We start from the raw sequence: 27316 nt of genomic DNA on the forward strand, positions 1-27316 counted from the left end.
GGGGAGAATGCTTCAGTAAACACAACGCAGACGCGACAGCAGCTCTCATCCCGGCGTCACACTGACAAAGACCTGAAGGCTGTTTAGCTTTTTAGCTACACTCATCTCCTCACATTTATGACGATGATGCTGATGTGTTTCATGGTGGGGAAGCAGCTGTGGTTCTGGGAGCAACTATGAGACTGAGCTGGCTGACAGGGTGTGATGAAGGCGACCATTTGCTTCCATGAGAAAGTCTCAGTGTTGCTCAGCAAAGTGACGGTGATGTCACTTAAATCATGAAATGAAAAAGTGTAGTTTAACAAGTATCCACGCCAACCGTCAACCGGAATACTCAGATGTTGCTGTTAAGTGGGCTTTTAGTGTTTCCATTGGGACCACGGGGATGGTAAGTTCCTGCACCCTGCGCGCGCGCGCACACACACACACACACGCACACACACACACACACACACACACACACACACATACACACATAGGTTTGTGTGGCTATCCTTGTTAGGACATTCCATTGACTTCCATTCATGTGAATATCCTAACCCAAGCCCTAATCTTAATCCTAAACCTAACCAATCGATGCCTAACCTCAACCTTAAACTAACTACAATTTACACCTTCACTCTAACTTTGACCAGGTGTTCAAAAATGAAGTTCTGCTGCATCAGGATAGGTCTTTGGTCCCCGTGAGGACGAGGGGTCCTAATAAGGTTAGTGTTTATATCAGAAAAGGTCTCCAAACGATAACAAAAACCAAGTATACACACACACACACACACACACACAAACACACACACACACACACCCCACTGTTACCTGGCTGTGATGGGGAGGCCTGTGGTCCTACTCGACCCTGAACACACCGCACAGGCTTCAGAGCAGACACAAGACCAAAAGCAGCACCTACCCCTCCAGACTGCACACAGGGCGGGTCTCTCTCCTGTGCTGCTCTCTTCCACATGTGGAGGGTAGAGGAAGTCTAGACATGTCACTTTTCCCATCACTGTGTGGACGTCACTGCTCTGGACCAGTTCAGGACGAGTGGAAAAAGTAACCAAAGCCCTCTCATATTCATAAAGGTTAGAGTCGTTTCATTTACTATTAACTATGATTGAAGCTGCAAAAGCTTTCTGCTCATCAGGAGAGGCACAGAAAAATGTCATGTAATATTAAAGAGCAACATGATTCATTCTTTTTCACTTTGTCACCTACTGGATGTAATAGAGGAGCCTTCATGCTTTTTTGTTCATAATTTTAGAACTAAGTTAAGATCAAATTCATTCATTGAAACAAACTTAAACAACCTAAACTAGTCACCTATTAGTTTGTTTGTAGTTTCAAGACCGGACTTGGATGCTGGATACAGTTATGGCTTTTTTTTGGGGGGGGGGGGGTGCATGTTTGGGCCAAATGTTTTGTGTGTGTGTGTGTGTGTGTGTGTGTGTGTGTGTGTGTGTGTGTGTGTGTGTGTTCTTTTTGGTAATGTTTAAAACAGGGTTTGTCTCCAGAGAACATTAACTTTCTATTCATATCAAAGCCAAAAGCAAACTGTTTGTAGGACTTCAAAGACGGCAGGCTGAAGACAAACAAGCCTTTGAATGGACGCTCTGATTTATTCTATTCAGATTGCTATCGGTGGTCAGCAGGCCTGCTGAAGAGTCGGCTTTGTTCCATTCCAACATCAGCTTTCCCAAAACAAATAAAAAAAAGAACTGCAAAAAAACCCCAAAGTGTAATATTCATATTTACACTATACGATAACACTTTATTTAAACTTATCTAGTAACTAATTTCTCAGGGGTTTTAGATGGAAGAACTTGAGACCTTCCACTGCTGTGGATCCAATACTCACTCTTCACCACTAGGGGGCTATGTTTTCTTCCTATCCACATACCATTACAGGAGGAACGGAGAGATAATACAGAAGTTAGAGGATTGACGCTGATATGTGCCTGTCTGTTGTTTTAATGCCAATTGCTCAAATTAGAGTTTCGAGTTAGGAAACCACCACCGACAGAGCACCAGGCAGACTGCTGATAATCACTTTTCTCTTTTTCTATCAAGATGTATTAGATGTACTATTTTTACATGTGAGCGGCTTCAGGCAGCTTCAGCACATGAACCAATGAACCAGGAGATCCCATGTGTTCCCAAAGATACATGCAAGGAGGGATCAAACATGTGACCCCCACCCCCACCCCCCCCACAGCGGTTCCATCAACAGATGAGTCTCTCTTTCACTGTTAAGTGATGATGCCGCCGACTTCGTCCTCATCCTCTGATTTCTGGCCAGCAGGTTCGTCAGCTCATTCGGCCACAGGTCAGTTCAGTCCTCCGTGTTGCATCGGTGTTTCTGAGGCTGCACCTCTGAGAATGAATGTGACAACGTAAGTCACATGTTCAGCTGGATGAAGCCTGTATGTGTGGCCCATAGCAGCCGGACAAAGACAGCATGTTTTGGCAGCCATTTAAGATCTGGATCATGACACGGTGATGCAGTACGGATTTTCTGGATGAAACTACAAGGCCAAGATAAGGGTGAAGTATGAGTGGGTTGGAAAAAAAAAGTGATTTAAGGAATGAGTCAACATTTATATGCTTTCTTGCCAGGAGTTTTATAACATCGTCTTCACCACATGTTACCAGAGGAAGTGGAGGAAACGCATGAATGTAACGAACTGATTTTTATGCGGATTAATCAAACAGTGTGTAATATGTTAATTTATAGATTTTTGAGGTGCTGGCAGATTAGTAATCCCTCTACTTGCTGGGATTGCAAACTAAACCACACACATTCTTTATAATCTGATCTAATTGAAATGAATCCAATCTAATCTAACTGGGAAAGGGCACAGTGATGGCAAAGAAAATGAAAAGAATGAGGATAAATAAAAGTAATTCTATTCAAATGCATTTAAACAAAAAACACAGACAAAACAGAAATATTCTGAAAGGGAATCGCTAATGTTGGCAGCTAATAAAACCACAGCAGGCATAACAGACACACACACACACACGAAAAATGTACAAAGCAGATCTTTCTTAAAATACTCAAAAAATAAATAAATCAAAACCTCTCATACTGTATCAAAGTATTTGTGATTATTCCCACCTCTCACACCTCTGGGGTCTTGCTTGCTACTGGCCTTTATGCTAAGCTATGCTAACCATTCGGTGACAGTTCCTTCATCAGAACTTCTGACGACACTTTGATGAGCTGTATCGACCTCGCTACACTGATGGATGGTCAGCGGGTGGGTGGTCTGTCTGTTCAGTTTTCCTGTAAGCTCAACAGAGACATAAAGCTGGACCTCTCTTCTCCCTGCCAAAATAAGTCTGCTGGAGTCTCACCAAGCCACCAGTAATATGTTTTCCTGGACTGGGGCGCAGAATCGTCCAGAGGGCATCTTAATGAGCCAAAAATGTGTAGTCACTGATTTTCCTGCTCATTTCTAAATGTGTGTTGGCAAATTTCTGCCTGTCTCGCATGTGTGTCAAATGGACAGGAAACCAGTAGCCTACTGCACCATTTGCGGTTTATTTTCCAGATCTGATCCTTCCATGCATTTTCCATCATGGCAACTGTTTCCCCTAAAATAATGAGGCAGCAATATTTCTTGATATTTGTCTCTCAGTGACTGTATTATTCTGAAAGGGAGTAGCTAATGTTGGCAGCTAATATGACCACAGCAGGCAGGGAAATAATTGTTTTAATCCCATACCGTCTAAAAATGACAGAAAATTGTCATAATGGCTGCCACCTACCAGGAATAGACCCATTTTCTGTCCTTTTTCCCACTTCACACAGAAATACTGTCAGAGGAATGGCAACATAATGTTTAAGAAATCTTTAATAAAAGACAAGTGATACACCCTTAAGAAGGTTGACACAGATACACGATACACACACCTTGTCATGGCTGGTCTTATGTACAGATGATTCAAGCAAATCCCATTCAAAAACGTGCACACACGCACATACACACAAAGAAAGAGACTGATTACGACATCTGATTATCCTCCATATCGACATATGCCTAATGCATGTTTTTGGCCATTGGTACAGTACACCTTTGCACACAAAGGGAATGACTATAGGGAATGCTATGCAACGTAATGCACTGTCCTGGTGTGCAGCACTGATCCATTGAGTGGAAAGAGTCTAAAAAATTCCCTCATTGAACCACAACAGCAGGATGTTACAATGAGCTCCATGGGAATGGATGCAGGAGAAAGAGGAAGAAAGGAGAGAAAGGAGGGGATGTGAGTAGTCAGGGGTGAGTGAGTGAGACGAGAGAAGGAGAAGAGTGAGAAGGAGAAAGAGAAGTGAGAGCGAGAGGTGACAGAGGTCAGATATGAGAGGTTAAAGCGTTCCTTCATCCAGGAGTTTGTTGATGCCGTTGCAGATCTTTCTCAGAGCCAGTCTGTACTCCTCTCCTTCCCCATACAACTCAGCCAGGAACTCGCCGTGGGCAAAATGGTTGAAAACATGATCGATGCGAGCATGCGAGCGCGTGGTCAGATGCTGCTCGACAAGGGTGTGAAGCAGGTCCCGACATTCCAGCAGGAGCTCTGACAGAATATTCCTGTCGAAGGTGTACTCCACCTCGTAGAATGACACAGCCGTCATGGCTGCCTGGTTCATCTTCTTCTTGAACCGCTCCACCGTATCCAGCTCATCGGGGCTGAACTGGTGGTTGCGGTAGAGGATGCCTATCTTCAGGGCGATCTTTATGACATCCTTGATGATCTTGTGGGCCTCCTTCTTGCTCTTGGTGAACTCCCGGCTTGCTTTGTAGAGCTCATCCAAAATCTCGCTGCTGATGTCGTCTGTCAGCATGTTGGCCACCACCATGGTCGCCATCTTACTCAGGATCTTCTTTTGGGCCTGCAGAGCCAGGGAGCGAGAGTTGAAGCTCTCCTGTCCTGAGGGGACAGAAAAGAAGAGTTTCAGGTTGGTTGAACTAAATAACAGACATACATTATTAGGCGTCCAAGCACAAATGGTGAGGAATCTGATTGTGCCCGCTCAGGTAAGACCTTCCTCGTCTTCTCCACTTAAAGTATGTGGAGTTAAGAAATTATAAATGCCACAAAAATGAGATCTATTATCAAGGCCCAAAAACCCACGGATACTCAAACCCAGTCTCATACATGAAACGACCACAAAAATTACATCTGATGATATTTGTTAAGTGGACTGGTGACCTTTCCAGGGTGAACCCCACCTCTCGCCCGAAGGCTGCTGGGATAGGCTCCACCCCCCTGGGACCCTTAACAGGACAAGCAGAAGAAAATGGATGGATGGATGGATGGAAGAGTTTGAGGAACTGAATATAAGATTTGTCCACATATGAACAAAAGCTCGATGGAACCGTATTCAGTGAGGAACAGGACAAACTTTTACACACTGTAATATAAACACGAGTCCTTCCTTTCTCCAGGAGTCAGTGGCTGGACATAAAGAGCTCTGTGTGCCTCTGCACTAACTCTCACTACTTGCTGTTGTGTAACAGGACGATTGCCTGCAGTACTTAATATGTTCTCAGGAAAAATGAAAGAATACTGTTGACGCAAACTGCTCTCAATGATTCAGCCGCTTTGGCCGCCCTTTTCAAACTGAAAAGATGCTGACGAAAGCACTTGAAGATTTACAAAATTTAAAAGTAACTCAAATAGAACACAGTCTGAGGCTGAGCAAACCAATGCTAAAGTAGATGAAATGCGGTGCAGCCACATTCTGCAGCAGGGCGGCGTCCTTCCTGGAGCTGGCACTGATGTAGTGGTCTGACTAGGAGGAATGACGCTCTGGATAACAGCTGTACACCGATAAGAACCTCTCTGCACATTCTGTTCACATTGATCACCGGGTTGCATTGTTGTTGCAATTTAGTATGGAGAAGAATATGAAAGAGCGCCCGAGTCCTCAATGGCAGCAGCCTCACGGCTGTCTGTGTGGATGTGAGGAGAGGGACGGGTGTTTATTTAGGTGCCACCCAGCTGCAAATTACACAGCAGATAACTCTGTTATGATTAAAGCCAAGGAAAGAGGCTCCGCTTCTCCCTCCTGTTCTCCTGTCCCTGGGCACACTGTCAGAGTCATCATCCTCCACATGTACGACCATGGATGGAGGGAAGGAAGGCGGGCAGAGAGAGAGAGAGAGAGACGGGGGCGTCATTGCCCAGTGGGTGCAACACACAGCAGATGAGCCCATTCAAAGAGGAACACCTGCCTTGTTGTCATTATAATTTTATTAAAACAGACAGCTACATGACCATGTACGATTTTCATCATCTGTCTGTGTGTGTGTTTGTGTGTGTGTGTGTATATGTACTTTACATACACCCACGTTCATGAGAGGCTGAGTGCTGCACAATGGGAGAAACCCCATCTGTGACATTTCGTGAAGTGAAATGACATTTCAAGCACAGATAATTAGCCCACTGTGACATTTAACAACTAATAAAGCAAATGTTTTGGGTTAAACTCATTTCCAAATATGATGGGATGGACCCTCTCACTACTATTCCAAGCAACAACATGAGAGTGAGGGTAAGAGGAGGGAGGTAGTGTAATGGCGATTTTAAACCACACTCAAAGTTGCAGGATGAAATTTAGAATATTGTTAAAAACGGTCTTTCCAGTGTGTTTATGAGTTAAATCAAACCAGCTATGGAGACAGGCCAGTCACTGTGCGGTAGCACTGCAGGAATCTTCCTGCTTGTCTGATATGTTACTGTTTTTCAGACTGTCAAGTTAAAAACTTCATCCACATAAAACAGCGAGAGTTGAGCTTCAGCTACTTGTAGCGGCAAACAGCTGTTAACACTCGTCTTGTTTGTGCAACTTTAATTCAAGTCATGTTGAGCACGTTAGCAAACACTTTCCTATTTACATATTCAACAGACATTCAGCAACATTAGTTTCCTAGTTTCCACTGTGTGTGTGTGTGTGTGTGTGTGTTCTCAATATTCACTCTCATTCATTCGTCCACCAGCTTCAGAAGTGTACCAATGTGTTGCAACTGAGAGGAACTAGAAATGTGAAACACTGCTCCTGCATGTCTAAGTACAACAAAGTGCATGCTGATTGGAATGTAATTGTCAGCACATTGTTTCCATCTTCAGTCATTCACTCTCCAGTGAGGGCAGAGGACAGTCCCCCGGTCCGTGACACTAAGAACCAGGCCCCCACCGGCCTGCTGGTTCTACTTTTTGATGGTGCCACCAAACCCTGACTGATGTGTGTTGGAGTGAGAGAGTTGATGTCCTTAAGCAATCATTCAACCAATCTCCCCTTGATAACTGCTACCTTGCTATCTGTATATCAGAGGAAATACAGATAAAATGAGTGGAGAGGATGTGCTGGTGCTAAGCTGAGCTGGTAACAGCTGCAAATCAATATCTGTCTAAAACAGCCAGCTGGGATGGAGGAGCACAGGCTGCACCGACCGCAACAAGCCTTCGTGCCACCTGTGATCACGCTCGGATCGATCCGTTCTCAGCGGATAAACCACTGTTTCCTTTCATGCTGCCAGATGAATCAATCAACTTGGGGGCTCTTCTGGTTTGGGACCGCAGTGTAGATACTTTATGCTTCTGTATCAAGGTGGTGGAGAGAGATGAGACTTCCCAACAGGCTGCAGCTCAGAAACAGCTCTGATGGCATCAAATGTAAAAGGTGACGTGTGCAGAGACCATGACGTGCTAACCTGCATCTAGGCACGACAGCGTCATGGTGGTGCTTCCATGATATTTCAACAGCATCACCAGGAGCTGTAACTGTGGTTTCATTGGGCTGATCCGTGCCTCTCATCAATAGGCTCTCTTTGTCAATGTCATTTCCTGTTTCTCTGAAGCAACTCTTTGTTCCAGTCAGCCTCTGATATTCAGAAACCCAACTGGATAGATTTCAGAAACCCTGGCACACTGATGAAGGTGACAGCTTGCTCCATAAAGCCGGCCTTGTCAGACCAGTGGCCAAGCAGCCTACTTGGATTTCTGCCTCCTTGCGGCATGTGTGCACTGTTTGAAATTAATTTATTGTTGTGTGCCGTTAAATATCTAGGAAAACACCAGTCTAAGTGAAAACAGGAGCATTGAGGGTTCAGTGCAGGGTTAAAAGTAGACTCATTATTTTTCTGTCACCCTTCACCACAACAGCCTGAAGCCTGTTTATGAGGGCCAGCAGGTGGTTATCAGCTCTGTAGCCTTAACCCCTGTCTCAGAGGTTTTCACACCCCAAAGAGAAGAATGCAGAAAAAAATGAGGGAGTGTCGGAATTTGAGGTTTGAGTGCTGGGGAGGAAGGAAGGTGATTCAGAGTCTGGCTACAGTTTTGACCACTTCCTGTGAGTGAGGCTACTACATGAGGACGCACCACTCGTCCCTGCACGGTGTCAGAGGAGTCCAAGCTGCCAGGGGATGAAGCATCCTTATCTCCCGCCTGCCTGTTATTTCTTGCATCTCAGGAAGACTTCTCAAAATAAAATGTTTTATTTTTCCTGTGTGAGAAGCAGTGCCAGTCGGAGGAGCCATCAGCCCATCAAAGTGGTTACATAAGAGTGTTTTGGGAGTTAAAGTTTACACTCAAAGTCAGGATTAGTAAGGTGCTCACCGCTCTCTGGCAGTGGCTGTTGACCAGACAGTCTGTCTTTGTCCCGCCTGATGTTTTTAGAGCGCTGAGTCAACACTTTCTGCTGCGTTGCATCAGGACATACATACAGAGTGGAACATGGAGACCTGCCAAACCTGCTCCGCTAAAGGTGGAGCACTGTAAAAAATACGCATCTGAGATTTATATTCGTTTCAGTCACAGGCATAAGAGTAAAAAAATAGAGCATTTCTAGGAAAATGGGTTCACAGTTGCCTAAAATCATCTGCACCACAAAGAATAGAAATCCACCAGGATCATTTTTTTGTGGTTGGCACATGAATGTCTTTTGATAACAATGCCATGCAATTTAGGAAAAGAAGTGCTGCACACTAAGCTCTATAACAAATATCAGGTTTCAATTCAGTTCGTGGCTTTAACCATAAATCAATAATATGGCACCTCTGGTAGACTCCCTCCAGCTACATTGGCAGGCTTTGGAAGTATATTTCTTCAGAAGTTCATTTAGCTAATTTTGAGCCATTGTCAAATGAATTGCTAGATGGACATTTTGTGCAGCGTGCTGGGCACCTCGCCGTGATGGGATCCCCGGGCTTGTATTGGTCTGGTTCCAGAGTAACCAGAAGAATGAGCCATTAGCGGAACCACTATCTCACATTGATGAGAGCAGTCTAGCCTCCATCGAATCCACGACGGAGCCACCTGTGGGCTCACTGGCCAGAACCACGGTGGGAGTGCTGCTTTTCACTGTGTCTCAACAGAAGATGAAAAGATGAAGTGAATATAGTAAACAGCATCACAATGAACTATCAGTACTGTTTACTGTCACATTTATAGCATGTAGATACCAAAGGTAATAAGAGAAATGAACTGGAGGTGTTTTGACTCTGTCGTTGATGGACTGGATCACTGCTGGTAGTTTAATAAGACATGGAGAACTCCATCCATCCATTGTCTTCCGCTTGTTCCTATTAAGGGTCGCGGGGGGGGGGGGGGCTGAAGCCTATCTCAGCATCTACGGGCGAGTGGTGGGGTTCACCCTGGACAGGTCACCAGTCCATCTCAGGACCAACACATAGAGACAGACAACCATTCACACTCACAGTCACACCTACGGTCAATTTAGAGTATCAATCAGCCTCGTCCCCTCTTGATGTCTTTGGACATCAAGGAAGCTGGAGTACCAGAGAGAACCCACACAGGAACAGGGAGAACATGGAGACTCCACACAGAAAGATTCTGTGCTGGAGCCGGGACTGGAACCTGGAACCTTCTTGCTGTGAGGCCACAGTGCTGACCACTGCACCACTGTGCCGCCTCAGGAGAACTCATTTAACTTTGTATTGTTGTTATTTTATTATTCAAGCATGGAAATAAAGTTGATTGAACAAAAAAATCTGTATCATTCTGAATGACATAATAAAAATAAAACATAATATATATGTATATTTGTATATATCTGTGTGTGTGTGTATATATATATATAAATATATATATAAATATATATATATATATATATATATATATATATATATATATATATATGAGATTATCTCAGGCACATATCGGTGTTTCTGTAGCTCTGATTCAAGATTACACAGCAACTATGGCAAGAGGACTGACTTTCTCTTTTATTGCTGTATGTTGTCCGTCATTACATTTCCAGGAGGATTCAGTAAACTGACCACCATCATAAACCCCCGCTGTAAAGAACTGCCACATACTGCTGCCAATCAGTTATTCAGAACTGTTTTCTATTCTTGTTCTCGACTTGGAGCTGAAACTAATTTATTCCTGTATGATATGTTTTCCTCTGTTTCTACCAGGCTCCAGATCCTGACCGTATCAGGTATCTCTCTCTCTCTCTCTCTCTCTCTCTCTCTCTCCAGGCTTCCATGTTCGAGGTTGCTAGTGACAACATGTTCATGTTTAGTATGTTTATTATATTGGATCGAACACTCACAGGTGCTCAGGTTGTTTTTGCTGGACGACATGTGAACACACATGCTCAACACACATGCACACACACACGAGTTATACTCAGTGAGGGTATGATGAGTGTATCACAGCCAGACAGAGGAGGACTAAAAAAGCAACTATTCAGTAGTCCACGAGCTGCTCCCCCCTGCGGCTTGTCTGTCCTCTAAACATTATTAGTGCAAACAGTGCCACAGTAAAGGCCACTAACAGACAGCCTGACTCAGACTTTCACAAAGGTAGAAGAGCTTAGCAGTGTGTCTGCTGACAAAATATTATTGAAGCCTCTAAACAGCGAGATGGTTAACCCCCCCCCCCCATGACATTTACTTTCCATCTCAACCTGTTTTGCTTTCATACGCACTGATGCATTTTAGCAGCCTGATGCCTTTAAAGGCTCCTCTAAAATGAAGAGTTGGCCCTTCTTTGCACCATGTGAATGCTGAAAAAGCCAAAAATGTCTTCCTGAAATTTTCTTTTGAAATCTTTGTAAATCAGGGTGACACCGGTGGAGGTAGAGGGGCCGTCTACCAACCGAAGGCTTCAAGCTTCACTGTCATGAGCAGGATACTGAACCCCTAATTGCTGCTGGTGGGCCTTGCATGGCAGCCTCCACCATCAGTGCTTGTGTGTGTGTCTGTGTGTGTGAGAGAGAGAGTGTGTGTGTGTGTGTGTGGGGGGGGGGGGGGGTGAATGAGATGACCTTGTAAAGCACTTTTAATACCGCCAAGGAAGGAACAATGTGGTATCTACTCACCATGTATGAGTGTACAGTGTCACTTGTGTGTCACACGCAGCCTGTCCAGCGTGAACCCCGCCACCCCCCAGTGTCAGCTGGGACATTCCCCAACCAACATCCCCTGACTCTTAATGGATAAGCAGTATAGAAAATGGATGAATGAATGGATGAATGATGGATGGATGATGTATGGATGGATGGTTGGATAAATGATGAATGGATGGATGTATGAATGTATGGATGAAGGATGGATGGACGGATGAATGTATGGATGAAGGATGAATGGATGGATGAAGGAGGGATGGATGAATGGATGGATGAAGGATGGATGGATGGATGGATTGTGTGTCATACACCACCATGCGTTCTTCCTTTACTGCAGTCTTTTACATCACACTGCTAAGGTGCCGCTTTCACAGAGGACTGACCAACCCTCCACCATGGATCGGTCGAACATCAAGTGCTCTTTGCTCAGGAGAAGTAAAGAAGAGGAACAGATTGACTTCTTCTGTCTCTGCAGACTCCCTCTGGTGGCCTCACAAGCCTCTGTAGGAAATCAATTAAGCAGGCTGTTCAGCGGCAGCAGTAAAAGAAGGTTTTAACAGCCTGCAGGGCCACTGTTGAAGAGGCCATGGGGGCCAATGGACTGGAGAAGGGAGCAGACGATGGTTTGTTGTGCCAGCTGGTACAAGAGGCAAAAATGCCACAAAGAAGTGTTTGTTTTCTAGTCACCTGGGCTGCAGGCTTGTTGCAATACTGCTTCTGAATTCCAGAATTATCCATGCTGTGGAATAAATGGAGGCTTTTTGTCATTTTCATGTGTCTCCTCCTCCACTCATCGTGTGCTGCAAAGGCTCTGTAACTCCTACTTAACAGACAATGACTCAGACAACACCACCCCTGCATGTTTTGTGTTTTTTGCAATGTGAGTGTTTGTATCTGGGTCGTGTCTGACAAAACGAAGGTATCACAATGATTGAAGACGGACAAAGACGTAATGAAAGATGTTAAATGACCCAGGGCCAAATCTCTATCTTATCCATTGCAATCATGTAAAAATGGTTCAGTAAAGAAAGACATCAGTGTAGGATGAGAAGAATGTGGCAAAGACCTCTCAGTAGGATGAAAGATGCACTTGAAACTGATTCAGATTAAAGTGCTACTTCACCCAAAAAGTGCATTTTACCTTTCAAATACTCACGAGTTGACTTCACCAAAACGCTATTTCACCGTTGCCTCATTGCTTTGTGGCTCCACACAACTTGGCACATTCTATTGAAACAACTTGCATGAATCCATTAGCACCTGGTCACTGTTTTGTTGAACTGTCAGTGTCATTTTATTTTTTTGTTTGTTTTTTAGCTCAATTGAAGGTGTTGTGTATCATTGAGCAAATGACTATGAATGAGATGTGGATTATAACGGACTGCGCGCTTTAAGATTTTGGACAGTGTGTTGTGTGCGGCTACCGGGCGCCGTTAGCTTCAAGATAAATGTGACCATCTCTTCAAACATTCCCGAGTGTCAAAGAATTAACGCAAAGATAAATTAACATTAGCTCGATGAACTCAAATATACCCAAACACGAAAGTGCACTGGACACGTTTCGCTAGCTCCTTTTTACAACAGACATTTTGTTTTTCCTGCATTGTCCTCATGTCTATCAGTATTTGGGAGACTTCGAACTCTAATGAGACCACTTGAGAAATCAGAGAAAATGAAAACTGAAAATTTGGGCAGCGTTTGCGACCCTGTAGTTTGGCAGGCTCATAAACTCCCCTCCACTTCCTCTGCATTTGGATTAAATGTGACAGACCTGTCCGAAGGAACACAGTCAGCACTGAACTCCTTCATCTCTTTTACGTATAAAAATGGAACAAATTCTGTCTTAACTGATGTTATCACTGTGCATCTCCCATATACAGATAAAGTTACTTCAGGGGGAAAAATGATAGAGAGCCATGTTTTCTGCCCAGAGGAGGACCAATGAGGTCAGGTTTGTTGTTCTCAACATGTAAAATCTGACTCAGAGCCAGTTTCCAAAGGGCTCTGATAAAGGTCATTGGCTGTGTCATTAACAGCTACTCAGGATGTATTGGGGCAATCAGACCCTGAAGGTTAATAAATAACTCTCTTTTAATTCCTGAACGGCTTTCATTTGCATGGAGATGGGTTACACAGTTCAAAGTTCATCCCGTTTTGTCGATTATTTAATGTTATGGCTGAAGCTGGAAAGTCAGAGCAGGCTCATGCTTTCCGAGGATAACGTGGCACATCAGGACGTACAGACTCGTCCTCCTCACAGACACCACAGGCTCATAGGACCCACTGCTAACTTTGTGAAAAACATGTGACGTGACAAATGGAAGTTACGTGCTGTTAATCATCTCTACAGAATTTTGGTTTATATTTGTCCGAGCGGGAAATGTGGATGGGCTGAGACACAAAACAGCAGGCTGAAATAAACAGGGAGAAACATACGGTTATAAATACACATTAATGAACGTAAACAACAAAACTCAGAGAAATTGGGGGGGGGGGGGGCAGAGATCCTTGATTTGCAACTCCAAGTCAAGTCTCCAGTCTCTAGTGGCAAATCTAAGTCAGGTCTCAAGTTGCGCATGTTTGACATAAATGTGACTTGAGTCCCAGTCTCAGACGAGTCCCCATACTTGGAGTAGAGTGGAAATGCTTCATTAAAGTTGCTGTTAGAAATGTAAGAAGTAGTCAGATGTACAAGTCATGTGTCTTCTATCTGGACACGAGTAAGATGAATGACCAAGTCTTGGGTTTGTCTCTCCAGAAACCTTATTTCTAGATTTAGACTTAAATCCAGATAAGATGTGATTGATAAAACTTCAAATAAGTTCTTTGTAACTTTGCATACTTGTGGGACAGTGATTAAAAACTTAAGTGGAGCTGCTGGAAAGCCAAGAGACACGTAAGACCTGGTCGGCCTGGTTGGGGTATTACAATGCAGCAGGACCGTCGTGGAGGGCTTGGGTCTCAATAAGAGGAAATCGATGAATGTTAATGCTGCTGTAATGAAGAGGTTTAATATACAGTAGGAGACAGTGTTTATCCTGGACTGAAATAAGTGTCTCTACTGTGACTAACAGTCCTTAGAAAAGCACTTGAAAGTCTCTTTGAGAACAGACCGCCACCGGCTGCAAGACAAGACTCATTCAATGCTCCATCCCACATCTCTGGCTGTCTCTTTCTTGTAGTTCTAATGGCAATGTCCCTGTAGAGCTGATCCGTACAGATGAGATGAAATGAGGCAGTGGCAGGAGACGTGGGACTGATTAATGTGCAGCTGGCCTGATTGCCTGTCACAAGGAAAGAGAAGACAGCGACCTCCACCTTTAGCTGTGCCCCTGGCTCTCATCACTCTCTCATTACGAAAAGAAGAGCAGGCCGGTCCACTGAGGAAGAGGATGGTATTCACAACATCCTGTTAGGACAGAGCAGGACCCTGTGAGAACCCTGCCCTTTGACCACTCCTCTGATGTAAAGTTAATGGCTTCACCAGCTGTGGGTTGCTGACATCTGCTATTGTTTAGTTAGTGAAGAGCCAGGCCACAGTTAGCTGGTTAGCTGGGCATGGGAACTGGCTGGAGGCAGTCTCCCTTCTCTGCTTCCTTGCCCTGTGGGAACATCTCAAAAACACAACTCTGCTGCCTGCTCACAAATCCAGCTGAGGGCAAGAACACCCAATAACTTCTATCCATAAATAAAACATTTGTTACTTTTTAAAATAATTCAAATTACCAATATCTACAATTTGATCCAGCTTGCCTCCAAAAATTAAGCAGTTGTTCACTGGTATATCTCCAATAAATTTAATCAAGTGTTTGGTGGCTCGGCTCGGCTGCAGTGTGAATAAGGCAACCCGCGTTGTCTCAGGTTTCACGCGACCTTCCTGGCGCATTCTGATTTTGTCAGTGTGCCGCCTGTCAGGCTGTCAATGTTGAACCTCCGGAAAAAAAAGAATTAATAAAAGAAATTGGGCTGTGCTGTGCTGTGCGAGCTGCTCACTCATCTCTCAATAAAGTTTTGGCCTTTGCCATTAGATCAGTCTTCCTGTTGATGTCCCCCAGCCTCTATTTCGCTCCTTTTTTTTTTTCTAACAATTTACGTGTGGGTGATCTTACATGAATTAATCTCTGCTTGGGAACTCCCACCAGCCGGGGAACGCTAACGTGAACTGCACAAGCGCGACCGTGTTTATAAACAACTTGTATCGCGATTTTCGCACCTTTTTTATCGATCATGGCAGCGCACCGGCAAGATCGTGAAGTCCGCGAGCTGCACATCATCCGCGGTGAAGAGGAGATCCGGTGGCAGTTCGGGACACGGTGATTTATGGGAACGTCACCAGCATTTTGAGACGCGGCACTTTTATGTGTTACGATGACTGGAAGCTTGAATGCGCCCTAAAGCCGAACAATGCACTAATGTCTGCAGAGAGCAGGAACAGAACACGTTCTTCTCTGTTTAAACCAGAACCACTGGCGGTGGCGGATCAGTTATGTTAACAGATGCAGAAAAAAATGGTGTGATCATGAAAAAGAGGCCACCTGTTAATATCTGCAAAGAATAAGAAGCTTAAAGAAGAAGCAGACATCATGTCCAACACGTCTATGTAATGTGTCAAACACACGCAGTAGGATCAGACACAACAAAGGCACTGGTAAGTGTGTTTTGTAGCAGAATGCCTTGGTTTGATTATGTGATCGCTGGGGAATCCGTTCTTGTAACATTCACAAAAAATCCAACTCAAAGATAGCCCCTCAAGTTCTTATGATTCATGAAACAGTGGAACACTGTGTGGGTTTGTGTCGTGTGTGAGGTGTGATGGCACTTTGGGAACAGGATGAAGTATCAGGGCCTTCCTTCTTTTGTCTCGCCAGGAACCCAGAGAGAAAGTTCCCTTGCCTTTGCTTATAATTACTATAATGTTTGACAGAGGGAGAAGTGCGATGGAAGCAGGAACAATGCTCATCAATTTACTACGTTTCTCATTTGACAGCATTCAGACGCTCAGTTTAATGGAGTAGAATTACAGAGGGGAAATGAGGACTGCGCTTGAAAAATACTTTAAATTAGCATATAGTTAGAAAAGGAAATGCCAGCCATTCAACTGATGCTAATAAGGATGGTGAAGGTGGGTGAAATTATATGTTCATATTTTGATTGAATGTGTTGCAAAGCCCCTTTAGATACGGGCCCCCACACACAGGAACATCCACTCACCCCGGTTCCCTTATACATCATCCGCAGCTTTAGTAAGAACTGGCTGCAGCATGTCTTTGTCTTATGTTCAAGAATCTCTTCCTTTCTGTCTCTTCAATTTCTCACCAAATTACACTGAGCTGAGTGGCAAGGAAGTAAATGTTTTCCAGGCCTGGGTGAGTTGCTCCTCTCATATGCCTCGGCCAAGTCTCAGCATGCCGTGGCATCACTTACAAAGAGGCACACACGTGCGCGCAAAGACACACACACATACTCACATGCCCGATCATCAGGGCCGTGCCAGCTTTCCCCATAACTTTGGCCTCCTGGTCTATTTACTAGTTCACCCCCTCTAACTGAGCTTACAGAGAAGTGAGGCTCTGGGAAGCTTAAGAGAAGACCACTAACGGAGACTACATTGTCTAACACTGGTTTTATAGACAAGCTAAACATGTTTCTGGACTTCTTTGTTTGTATTATTCTTAAAATGTACTGTAAAAGAGCCTGTTGGGTAAATGATTTGGCCGATCATTCTTCCAGTTGGAGGCAAGAAAAATATTTGGTTTGGGTTGGTGAACATCAGTAGTTAGGCTAATGTTGGGAAATGGAGTTTCATAAATTGGACTTGAAATGTGTGTGTCCACAATGTAACAGGAGCCTAACATTGGCATTGCTTCTGTGGCGCCATCTTGTATTTTTTCACACTGCATGCCACCACCACCTCCTCCACCACCACCACCACCACCACCACCACCACTCAATGCATTGTGAAAAGAATGGCAGCTTTTTGGGAATACATGTAATGACATGTATGTGTATTTTCAATAACCCCGTCTCAGTGCAGGTGCTGCATGATGGAGCTGAGACCAACAGAAACCAGCTAACTGCTCGGAAGCATACCTCAGTCAAAAGTCATCAAATTAATTTTTCTCCCAAACAGTCCCTGCCTGTATTTATAGAACTAAGGTGGCGTATAATATTTATAATGAAAAATTACTTGACATTGCCCTTTTAGAATCAGTTACATTGCTGGAATTAGGTTCAATATGCCCCTTTTTAACTTTGGGCAACAATAGAAAACATTTGTTGACAACTTGAAGCGTCGCTGCTGCTAATCATGGCTGACTTTGTAAGAGAGGAAAAAGCGGGACCCTAACCCGAACCCTGAACCTCGTTTATTAGACGAGTTGACGGAGGGATGCTAGCACTACATTCCCGGTACCACTCTGTGTGTAAAGCTCCTCGATGCAGGACAGCCAAGAGGAGGGTCTGGATGGTGATTAAATGTATTTCCTATAAAGTTGCCATGTTTCTTTAAGAGATCTTGGTCATTTCACATATTTTCTTCTGCTCCCCTGCACAGAGACCACAGTGATATGAACTCTCCATCCAACTGCTGGTTAGACAGCAAACCACTTAACAACCATACTATTAAAGGATTAGTAACTTATCTCAAATTTCAGGCTTCAGGAAGTAATACAACTGGCTGGCCAGTAAAATCTGAAGACCTGACAAAGACTGAACAACGAACTTGTTGGCATTCAGCATCTGCAGTGCCCATGAGGCTTGATGTAAAATGAAATGTCTCTCCAATTTTGCATTGACTTCCCCTGAGTGGAACACAGCAGGCTGGCCACATGTTAGTTTAGTTTGACCTTTAAACGACACCGTGATTGCATTTCAGTAGTCAGAACAGACGTAGATGACTCCGCTTTTCAGGAAGACTGATGAAAACAACCTCTGAAGGAAATACAGGGAGGATTAGATGTTCTGGGAGCAAAGGCCAAATGAGAATGAGGCTGCGTTTTAGATTTCTCTGCTGCCTCAATTAAAAGGTTGCTCCTGTTTTGATTGCTGTGATAAAATTGGATATAGGCGACGTATGAGTTTGGAGTTTGAAGGCTCTTGCTGTGCATGACATGCTTCAACGTGACGCTGAAGTGCCTCTGCTCGCTTGGCTGTCAGCCCAACACTAACTAATGACCAGGAAATAACTGTGGTTCGCTCTCACATAAATACACACACGTTTGGAGAGTCATTTCTGACTTTGAGTGAAACTCAGTCCTCTCCAACAGCAGCCTGAGCCAGATCCACCCATGAGTTGATTCTAATCCTTAAAGGAAAGGCTGGTGTCACATTTTAGTTTGCCATTATTGCCCGTTAAATGTATAAACCCACAGATTAAATTGCTACATTCGCTAGCTTTGTCTGGTTGGTCTTGTACCTCCCAGTGGGAAATAGTTTGAGGAAATAATGGGGTAATAATCAGAGAATTACCATGTGACCTTACATTTCCTAATATGGGGGAATCTATATATCTAATATTACAGGGTGCACGTCAACTATTTTCACCTACCATTTTTTTTAAAAACAATGCAAACTTTGAAGTTTTGCGGGAGATGGGGAAATAATTTCCTAAACTAAATTATTTCAACTATTATACATAACCACTACTGGTGACCCGTCCAGGGTGAACCCCACCTCTCGCCCAATGTTAGCTGGTATAGGCTCCAGCCACCCCCCCACAAGTACCTTGGGGTCTTGTTCATGAGTGAGGGAAAGATTGACTGTAAGATCGACAGGCGAATTGGTGCGGCATCTACAGTGATGCAGACTCTGCATCGGTCTGTCGGGAGCTGAGCTGAAAGGCAAAGCTCTCAATTTACCCATCAATCTACCCTCACCTACGGTCGTTGGGTAATGACCGAAAGGACAAGATCGCTGGTACTAGAGACAGGGTGTGGCTCAGGCATCTGGTCAGGATACCTCCCAGACGCCTCCCTGAGGACGTGTTCAGGGTACGTCCAAATGGTAGGAGGCCTCAGAGTAGACCCAGGACACATTGGAGAGACTATGTCTCTCAGCTGGCCTGGGAACGCCCCGGAAACCGTGAGGAGGAAGTGACGAGGAGCTGAACCAAGTTGCTGGGGAGAGGGAAGTCTGGATCTCTCTGCTTAGGCTGTTAACCCTGTGACCTGACCCCGTATAAGCAGAAGAATGTGGATGGATGGATGGATGGATGGAACAAACCGAGGTCCAGGGTAAAGAAGATTGCTCGATAACCAATATTTTACTTGTTATAGTTGTTACTGTACTGTAAACTGATAATAAAAAAATACCCAGTACATGGAAATAATCATGCTGTATATTGCAGGTGGTACCTTGAACCCAGTTTTTCCTGTTCCACAATATTCTAATGCTATAATGAGCACAGTGAGCTCTGCTTTGCCAGAGTTAAGTGTGAAAAGCTTTATGTGTAACTGCCTCCCACGCCACCTAATTTTTGTTTTGCCTTTTCGCTGCAAGAGAAAAGTGGGATGGTAACAAACAAACGGCTAAGGTTACATTATCTGAGACATCTTGTTGGGTTTGTTTGTGAAGGCAGCACAGCAGTTTCCTTGTTACTGAGCAGCCTGTCATTTCAAGGTGGTTTAGCCAAACTCAGGCTGCATTTGCCTCTACAAACATATCAGACACTGGCACTAATGACAAAACCACCTGTGTAGGCCACTGAGTCCAAACCAAAAATGGACATAAGAGGTCCAATGATAGATTTAGATACCTGTGCAAGCAAATCGCAGCCCTGACGCCAGTCTAGCCTTACCTCAAACAGCTCGCCTCTTGGCCCTCCAGTGAAACCGCAGCCTTCCCCTCCTCACGAGTGCGTCTGAGGGGCCTAGCAGAACGCCTGTGTTTTAGCAATAGCTCTGTCATGGTGAAACAATTCTCTCTCTGAACATCCCAAAAAACTATGAATTGCCACATTTTGTATTATATAAGAAAAAGCACCAGGGACAGGGATGTGGGAGTTTGGAGATTTGTCTGTTGAGGCAGTTCTAAAAAAATAAAAAAAAATCTCCTGAGTAGCCTTTTCCACTTTCTCCAGGTTTTTTTTTTTTTTTTTTTTTTTTCATGTTGCAATTTTCCAGAACCAGCTTCTGGTGTGTAGTTGTGTGTGTTTCAAGGGCTGGGGTGCAGGGAGCTCCATCTGTGGATCAGATTAAAGGCTGAGGATAAAAAAAAAAAAATTAAAAAAATAGGGGATGCATGTGTGGGGCACAAGACCAAGGGAATGAGCAAGCGTGCAGGCATTTTTGCAAGTGTGTGTGTGCATGTCTGTCTGTGTGTCTTTGTGTGTATGACAGAGAGAGAGAGAGAGAGCTAAGAGTGTGTGCAGAGCTGGTCCACTCTGCCAACACGGTAATCATGGGTGCCCCTGGCTTGTTCTGATAAAGCAGTGAATGGCGGGGACTGGAAGTGAGCGTGGAAGTGTGGATTAGTGGATATTTGCTCAGATTATAGCAGATTTATCGCATTTGTGAATAATAATAATTCTGACCTGGTTGGAAGATAAAACTGAAGTTGTGTCATCAAACAAGATACATTTTGTGTGTGTGTGTGTGTGTGTGTTTATAATAGAGCTACGACAAAGAGTCCTCATGGATCGTACAGCTGCTGCTGCTACAGCCAAACAGGGCCTCTTTCAACAAGTCTGTTTTCCATTGAAAATGTGAAGTCAACTCCAACGACTGGAAATAGCTCCGCAGATGGCAGATTGATTTACTGTGTGAGGGTGATTTGCATCACCATGATTAGTCAGCCAAAAGAGACTGTGGGCTGATTACTCACAATCCTCCAACATAATGTCGCAGTAATAGACCAACTACCAGAATCGTCTAAACCAGGGTGAAGGAAAATCCCTCCTCCTGTTTGTATTTCGTAAAGTGCACGTCCTCCATTTTCTTCAGCAGAACAGGTGTGTTGATGTTCTTGCTTTGATTGCTCATCAGGTGAGGTCATCAGCATGTCTGCTGTATGAATCACTTTGACTGTACCGGTGAAGAATTTGCATGTGGCATGACTAGATGATTAATGGCGTCATTAAGGACATTTTTTTTAATGCTTCTGAAAGGAATTTTTATAAAATACTTGAAGCTGAGCTATGTGAAGCCAAGTTTTTCTGCTTTAATACAACAAAAGTTGAAATCAATAGATGTGCGAAATAAGTCATTTCTGTTTGGAGAGACTAAACCCTGACTCTCACACGATAACCTGCAACCTAACTATAATTCAAAACAGGCTGTTGGTGTGGCTGGATATGTTCTTCTTGCATTCCTCGGCTAAGATAAATCGGCAGTTGAAAAACATCAGTTGCAGCTCAAAGGCTTTATGAGGCAGGAAAATGTTGTAAATCAGCAGCGGTAACAGCCACGTTTGAGTGTCAACCCCTCAGAATCAAAGAGTAAACTGAAAACTGCATATAATTAATCTACACTGATATGAGTGCAGGGATAACGTACTGCCCTTTGCTTCCCACTTCATCGATAAACTTCAAGTTCTGAAAAGTTCTTTGTATAAATGCGGCAGCCCTCTCAATAAAGAAAATGACCTAATATTCTCTTCTTATTTCTTGTTTTAATGTGACGATCCTATTTGTAATCATACTTTTTAAATCTTGAAATTATCCATCCATCCATTTTCTACTACTTATCCTGTTAAGGGTCATGGGGGGGGGTGGAGCCTATCCCAGCAGCCTTCAGGTAAGAGGCGAGGTTCACCCTGGACAGGTCACCAGTCCATCACAGGACCAACATAGAGAGACGAACAACCATTCACACTCACAGTCACACCTACGGTCAATTTAGAGTATCAATCAGCCTCGTCCCCTCTTGATGTCTTTGGACTGTGGGAGGAAGCTGGAGTACCAGAGAGAACCCACACAAGTACAGGGAGAACATGGAGACTCCACACAGAAAGATCCTGTGCTGGAGCAGGGACTGGAACCCGGAACCTTCTTGCTGTGAGGCCACAGTGCTGACCACTGCACCACCGTGCCGCATTGAAATGATTAAGTTAAAATGATTTTATACATGCTGGTATTTTAATGATTTAGCAAATCAATTAACTTCACACTTTGCCTTTAGTTTTTTAGACTATTTTTATCATTTCTGACTCTGCAGTAAACCGCACACCATTGACCAGGGATCATTACAGTAAGATGTCAGAGCCACCCATGTGAGGAGGAGAGGAGAACCTGAAGTTCTCTTTCTGTATTCAGTAAGTCAAGTGTATTATTGGCCCTCAGGGCAAAACTCACATTCTGTAGAAGCTTAGTGTTAGAATTCCCCCTGGCTGAAATCAGCAGCTAAGGATGCATTGGGGGGGGGGCTGCCTGTTGCCCACCATGTTAACTCATAGCCATTACATTTTGTGCTCAGGGATACGTAAACGACCACAATCACAACAGCAGCGAGCTCCCGTGGCAGCAATAAAGGTCAGCGTTACATAATCATCAACATCACATGCAGTAAATAGAGTCTGGAGACATGCAGCAAGTACCAGCATCCTGTAGCCTGCAGACACTGAACTGGACCCGTCCCAGCTCCATTAACGTTAGCAAGCATGCTCCAGCTAGCAAGCATGCTCCAGCTAGCAAGCATGCTCCAGCTAGCGAGTACAATGGCAGGTCGTAGCGCAGTAAGTGCTAAAACCCAGATTACAAGTTAGAGTCGTAGAACGTCCGGTTCCCTCGTCTCAGAGTCAGTCGGACTTTCGAATGGCTTCTCAGTTCAGTAGCAGCAATAAAGTCTGTGGTTAACATGAACTTAAGATATGTCGACTTTTTGCCTACAGCATACAATCCAGTAGTAAATACCATACTCAAATTTCTAAAGCTTTTTTGTTTCTTAAAAATAATGACTACTGTCGAGCGGCTAAATGAAATTACAGAGGTTGCAGCAGGCATTAAATGTCATTACACCAAGCACAGAGACGGGAAGCTGGTTCCAGTCACGTTGAGGTCGTCTCTCCGTGGTGTCGTTTCTTCATCGTCATTCATTCATGTTAACATTAACTTTGTACCGCCGACAATGAAATCAACAGTTCAAAGATTATGAAGGTGGTGTTCGTTTGTGAGGATAATCATGCAAAACAAAACATGTCAGTCATATTTTTTCGGGCAATTCTAGCACATGTGGAACCATAAAACAACAGCAAAAACAAAGACTCCAGCTTCCACGGGGTAACCTGAGAGTGGACGTACAGCATCAGAGGGTGAAGTATTGCACGTGTCTCTGCACGTCATTACAAATGTTAGAAACACTAATAGCTCCACTAATAGTCACGTCAGATAAACCTTGGTCGTAATCACCAACAAGTTAGCAACCTCATATCCCTCGCTAGAACTTTTGTCCACCATGTTTTCTAAAACAGTGAAACATGAAACTAGCTTGCTAAACACTTCAACAGCTTCACTTCCTTACGATACACCTCAATTATCTCTATATCATGCTAATGACACGGAGGGCAACAACAGCGGCAGCAAACAGAGCGCAGTCACACATTAAACCAGGACTAGAATTCTGTAACATCCCGTGTTGAAAACACAGCCACTTGAATCAAACTCAGCTAACCTGTTCTGGGACAAGTCACAATTCATTTGGAATCAGGAACGTTCAAGAGAGGAAAAAATATCCAAGGCAAGTTGAGGTATGGAGCAACATCCCATTTAAAGAATGGGATGAATGTAAGGTGGTGTAAGGCTCTATAACGTAGGTCTCACCCTCTATCAACAGCCACGAATGTTGCGGGGGTGGGGCTAAGTGTCAAAGCCACCTGAAACAAAACACCTCAGTATTTACGCTGCTCGAATGCTCATCACCTGCAGATCCCTCCTCCAGCAGGAGTACAGGTCACGTTTGAGCGCAGCAGCACTTTTAATGTAGTTTTCAAGTCACAATAGAATTAATATTTCACCCACAGTTCACCACACTAGTAGAAAGACTGATGATTCACTCAAGAATGAGTCAGGCTTTCGCTCTCAATGAGGAAAAATGTCATTCTGCATTCGCGCTCCCTATATAGGAAAGAAGGGTTAATATACTGAGCTCAACAAAGCTGCAGCAGGTCCTAGCGGCAGCACAAGATTTGTCTCTGAAGCAACGGAGTGCATGGCTGTGAGATGATTCAGCCTGAGTCTCTACGATCGACTGGACCGAGGCTTCGTATGAATATCAACTTTCAGCCGTCTGATATCAGTATGGAGGAGCTTGCCTGATGTTTTGTTCATCTTCCTTTGCTACTAACAGACAAAGGGCCAGATGGACAGACAGATGGTGGAGGTCACAGACCACCGCTAACATATAGCGCTCTAAACAAACAGCCGCACTTATTACATGATAATTATTACACCATCACTGTCCAGCGTTTGACAAGCAAATGTGTCCACACACCCCGGCGACACAAAGGATATTTTAAAGCGTTATTGGATGTTTTGCGTGTATTTATTTGCTCAAGCAGGTTTTCCAGAATAAAACCTCCTTATTTCACTCATGATCATCTCACGAAGGCAGGTTCATCTTCAGGCTTGAATTTTCCAGAGCAATACAGTTCCAGCAGTAAACCTCATCATTGTAGTAAATCTTTTTCCTGACTTCTTGGACACTCCTCCACTAACTTCCAGTACACTGTGAATTGACAGTCTTATGTGTGATGCACCAGAGACGAGACTTCCTCCCTCTGAATGTGTTGATGGTGATCAAACTGGCCGCACGTGCTGAGTTTGCCTGTAGCTGGTGGTGACTGAGCTGGCTTTCACCCGAGTCCTCAGCAAGATCCGCCAGTCACCAGCATCAGAGCAGTTTTGACACATCGCTGGAATGAGCTCCAGATACACTATGAAAGACTTCTTGACAATAAAGATACTGTACACAGCAGGTGAGGGATCAGCCTTGTGGGGGTTTCAGATCCTTGAATATGTTCCAAATGACCCGAAAAGCCCTTCATTCTCTTTTGGAAACTGAAGAGCAAAGTTTGTATCAGTGATATGGTGACCTACCTGGTGAGAGGTCTCCGTCACTCTGCTCTCCAGAGTCTGAATCCATCTTCCCCTGCAGGACAAACGGAGGCTGCAGAAAGTCGTTGATTCCTCTTTCTTCTTGGTCCCCTTTCCTCTCCAGGAAGCTGAAGAAAAAAAAAAAGAAATAAAACCCACAATTTCTCTCTTTTCTCCCTCGGTGAGTTGAACTTCCCCTGCCAGCCGGATCACAGCAGCTGTGAGAGGAATGCTACTAGGCTGACTTGCCGTTTTTTTTTTCTTGCTTTCCTTTTGCTCCCTCCTCTACTCCTGACTCCCTCAATTTCCCTCTTTCCTTCTCCCTCTCATCTACTTTTCTGTTGCTCCCTCCCCTCCTTCACTCTCGGTCCGCCTCCCTCTATCCCTCCCTTGTCTGTACCACTCGGTCCCTCCTCCTCCTCTCATTCAGTGCTGTCACACTCAGCCTCTTCACGCTCTCCACTCAAACTCTTTCTCTGCCTCTTTCTGTATGCTGTAAGTGCCTTCTCTCTCTCTCTCTCTCCATCCCTCCCTCTGTCTCTGGGTAAGAGGACTGCCTATGTCTCAGCACAGCAATGGGAGACTAATTCAGGCAACTTGAAATTAATCCCCAGCAGTAACAATCTCATGACACCTTGTTACTGGCCGCTATAAAACCAGTCACTTACTACCTGTGGAAGTCACATGATGTGGGGTCAGGTCGCTGGTTGACGACATACCAGCGTGGAATGAATCTCTGGTGCAGCTGGTGAAACACGTTTACTTGCATCCACAAAAACAAGTCCAAAGACGATTTCATATTCTAAACAGACACAACACTTGATCTGTAACTGTAAAAGCTACTGATGCTGGTCTACAAATCAAAGATATCACAGCACCTCGCCGACTCCAAATGATGAACGATGACGGCTTCCAAACGCAAACCTAACCTGTGATTTTCTAAATCCAGACACAAAAACACACTTTAAGGAGAAAAACATTCCCCAACTGACAACCTGGTGGAGGAGGGGAGCAAAACTTTTTGGGGAGAGTCAGTTTTTTGGCATTCTCTTAGAAAGCCAGACAGAGGTAGAGATAGAGACCCTCGGAGACCATCCCACGGTTAGGACAGTGACTGATAGTGTGTGTGTGTGTGTGTGTGTATGGGGGGGGGGGGTGAGCATACTGCCATATCAAATGCGATCTTGCAGATAAGGTTCAGGATCTTGGCGAATTCATGACAAATCCTCCTAATCCTTCCTCTCTGGCATAGTCAGCCACAGTAGCAGGCATCAACACAAGAGTTTTGTTAGCTTAAGTTACAATTGAGCTCTACCGCACCAGCCGTGAAAGTTGTTCCAGCGATTTGTCTGATTCTACAAATTCTAAATCTCATACTGAACTGTTATTTCATGAGTGCCATGTTTGCCCTCAGTGACAGTTTTAGTCAAAAAGGTTTGAGAAAGCTTGACAGTGTCGTGCTAACACATCCCGGCCGCTATCCTTCATGGTGTTAAGTCGGATGCACGCGCACAGAGAGGAGGACAGCTATATTCTGGTGTAGTTCTGAGGAGGACGACAAATAACCATGCATTTAAAAAAAGATGGCGTGTTCCTTTAAAAGACAGGAATGTCTGCATCAGCAGTTTGGTGTGTTGTCTGAACCTTAACGTGTGTTTGTTGTTCTTAAACCTCACTGGACCTGAACCACATTCAACAGCGTTTCAATGGTGAATGTCATCTCAAGAAAAATGCTAAACTCCAACAGCCACGACCAACCAGATCACAACGTTGTCTAACCAGGAAATCTGAGCGTCCATCACAAAATAATGCAAAAAGATAAATGGCTTTCTGTTTATTTGAGATTAATGTGTCACGAAGCTCTATATTTGAGATCCAGTTGGACAAACCTATTACATTTTGAGGAAATACCAAAAGAATTT

The 27316-nt window shown here is 44.2% G+C and overlaps 1 protein-coding gene across 2 annotated transcripts; it reads right to left on the reverse strand.

Moving 5' to 3' along the window:
* Positions 1-3830: 3830 nt before the first annotated feature.
* tnfaip8l3 (tumor necrosis factor, alpha-induced protein 8-like 3) lies at positions 3831-25706 on the reverse strand. 2 transcript variants are annotated; one of them, XM_086193475.1, is made up of 3 exons: positions 25644-25706; positions 25398-25522; positions 3831-4923 (listed from the first exon to the last, which is right to left on the reverse strand). In XM_086193475.1, exons 2-3 carry the CDS (start codon positions 25441-25443, stop codon positions 4361-4363), a joined length of 609 nt encoding a protein of 202 aa, XP_086049601.1. In that variant the 5' UTR covers positions 25444-25522; positions 25644-25706; the 3' UTR covers positions 3831-4360. The 2 variants fall into 2 exon arrangements, with proteins under 2 accessions (XP_086049601.1, XP_086049609.1); XM_086193483.1 differs by lacking the exons at positions 25398-25522; positions 25644-25706 and adding an exon at positions 23974-24113.
* Positions 25707-27316: the final 1610 nt, after the last annotated feature.

The sequence above is a fragment of the Aulostomus chinensis genome, chromosome 2 (genome assembly GCF_037954235.1).
Source record: "Aulostomus chinensis isolate RoL2024-O1b breed Wild chromosome 2, RoL_Achi_v1.0, whole genome shotgun sequence".
NCBI lineage: Eukaryota > Metazoa > Chordata > Actinopteri > Syngnathiformes > Aulostomidae > Aulostomus > Aulostomus chinensis.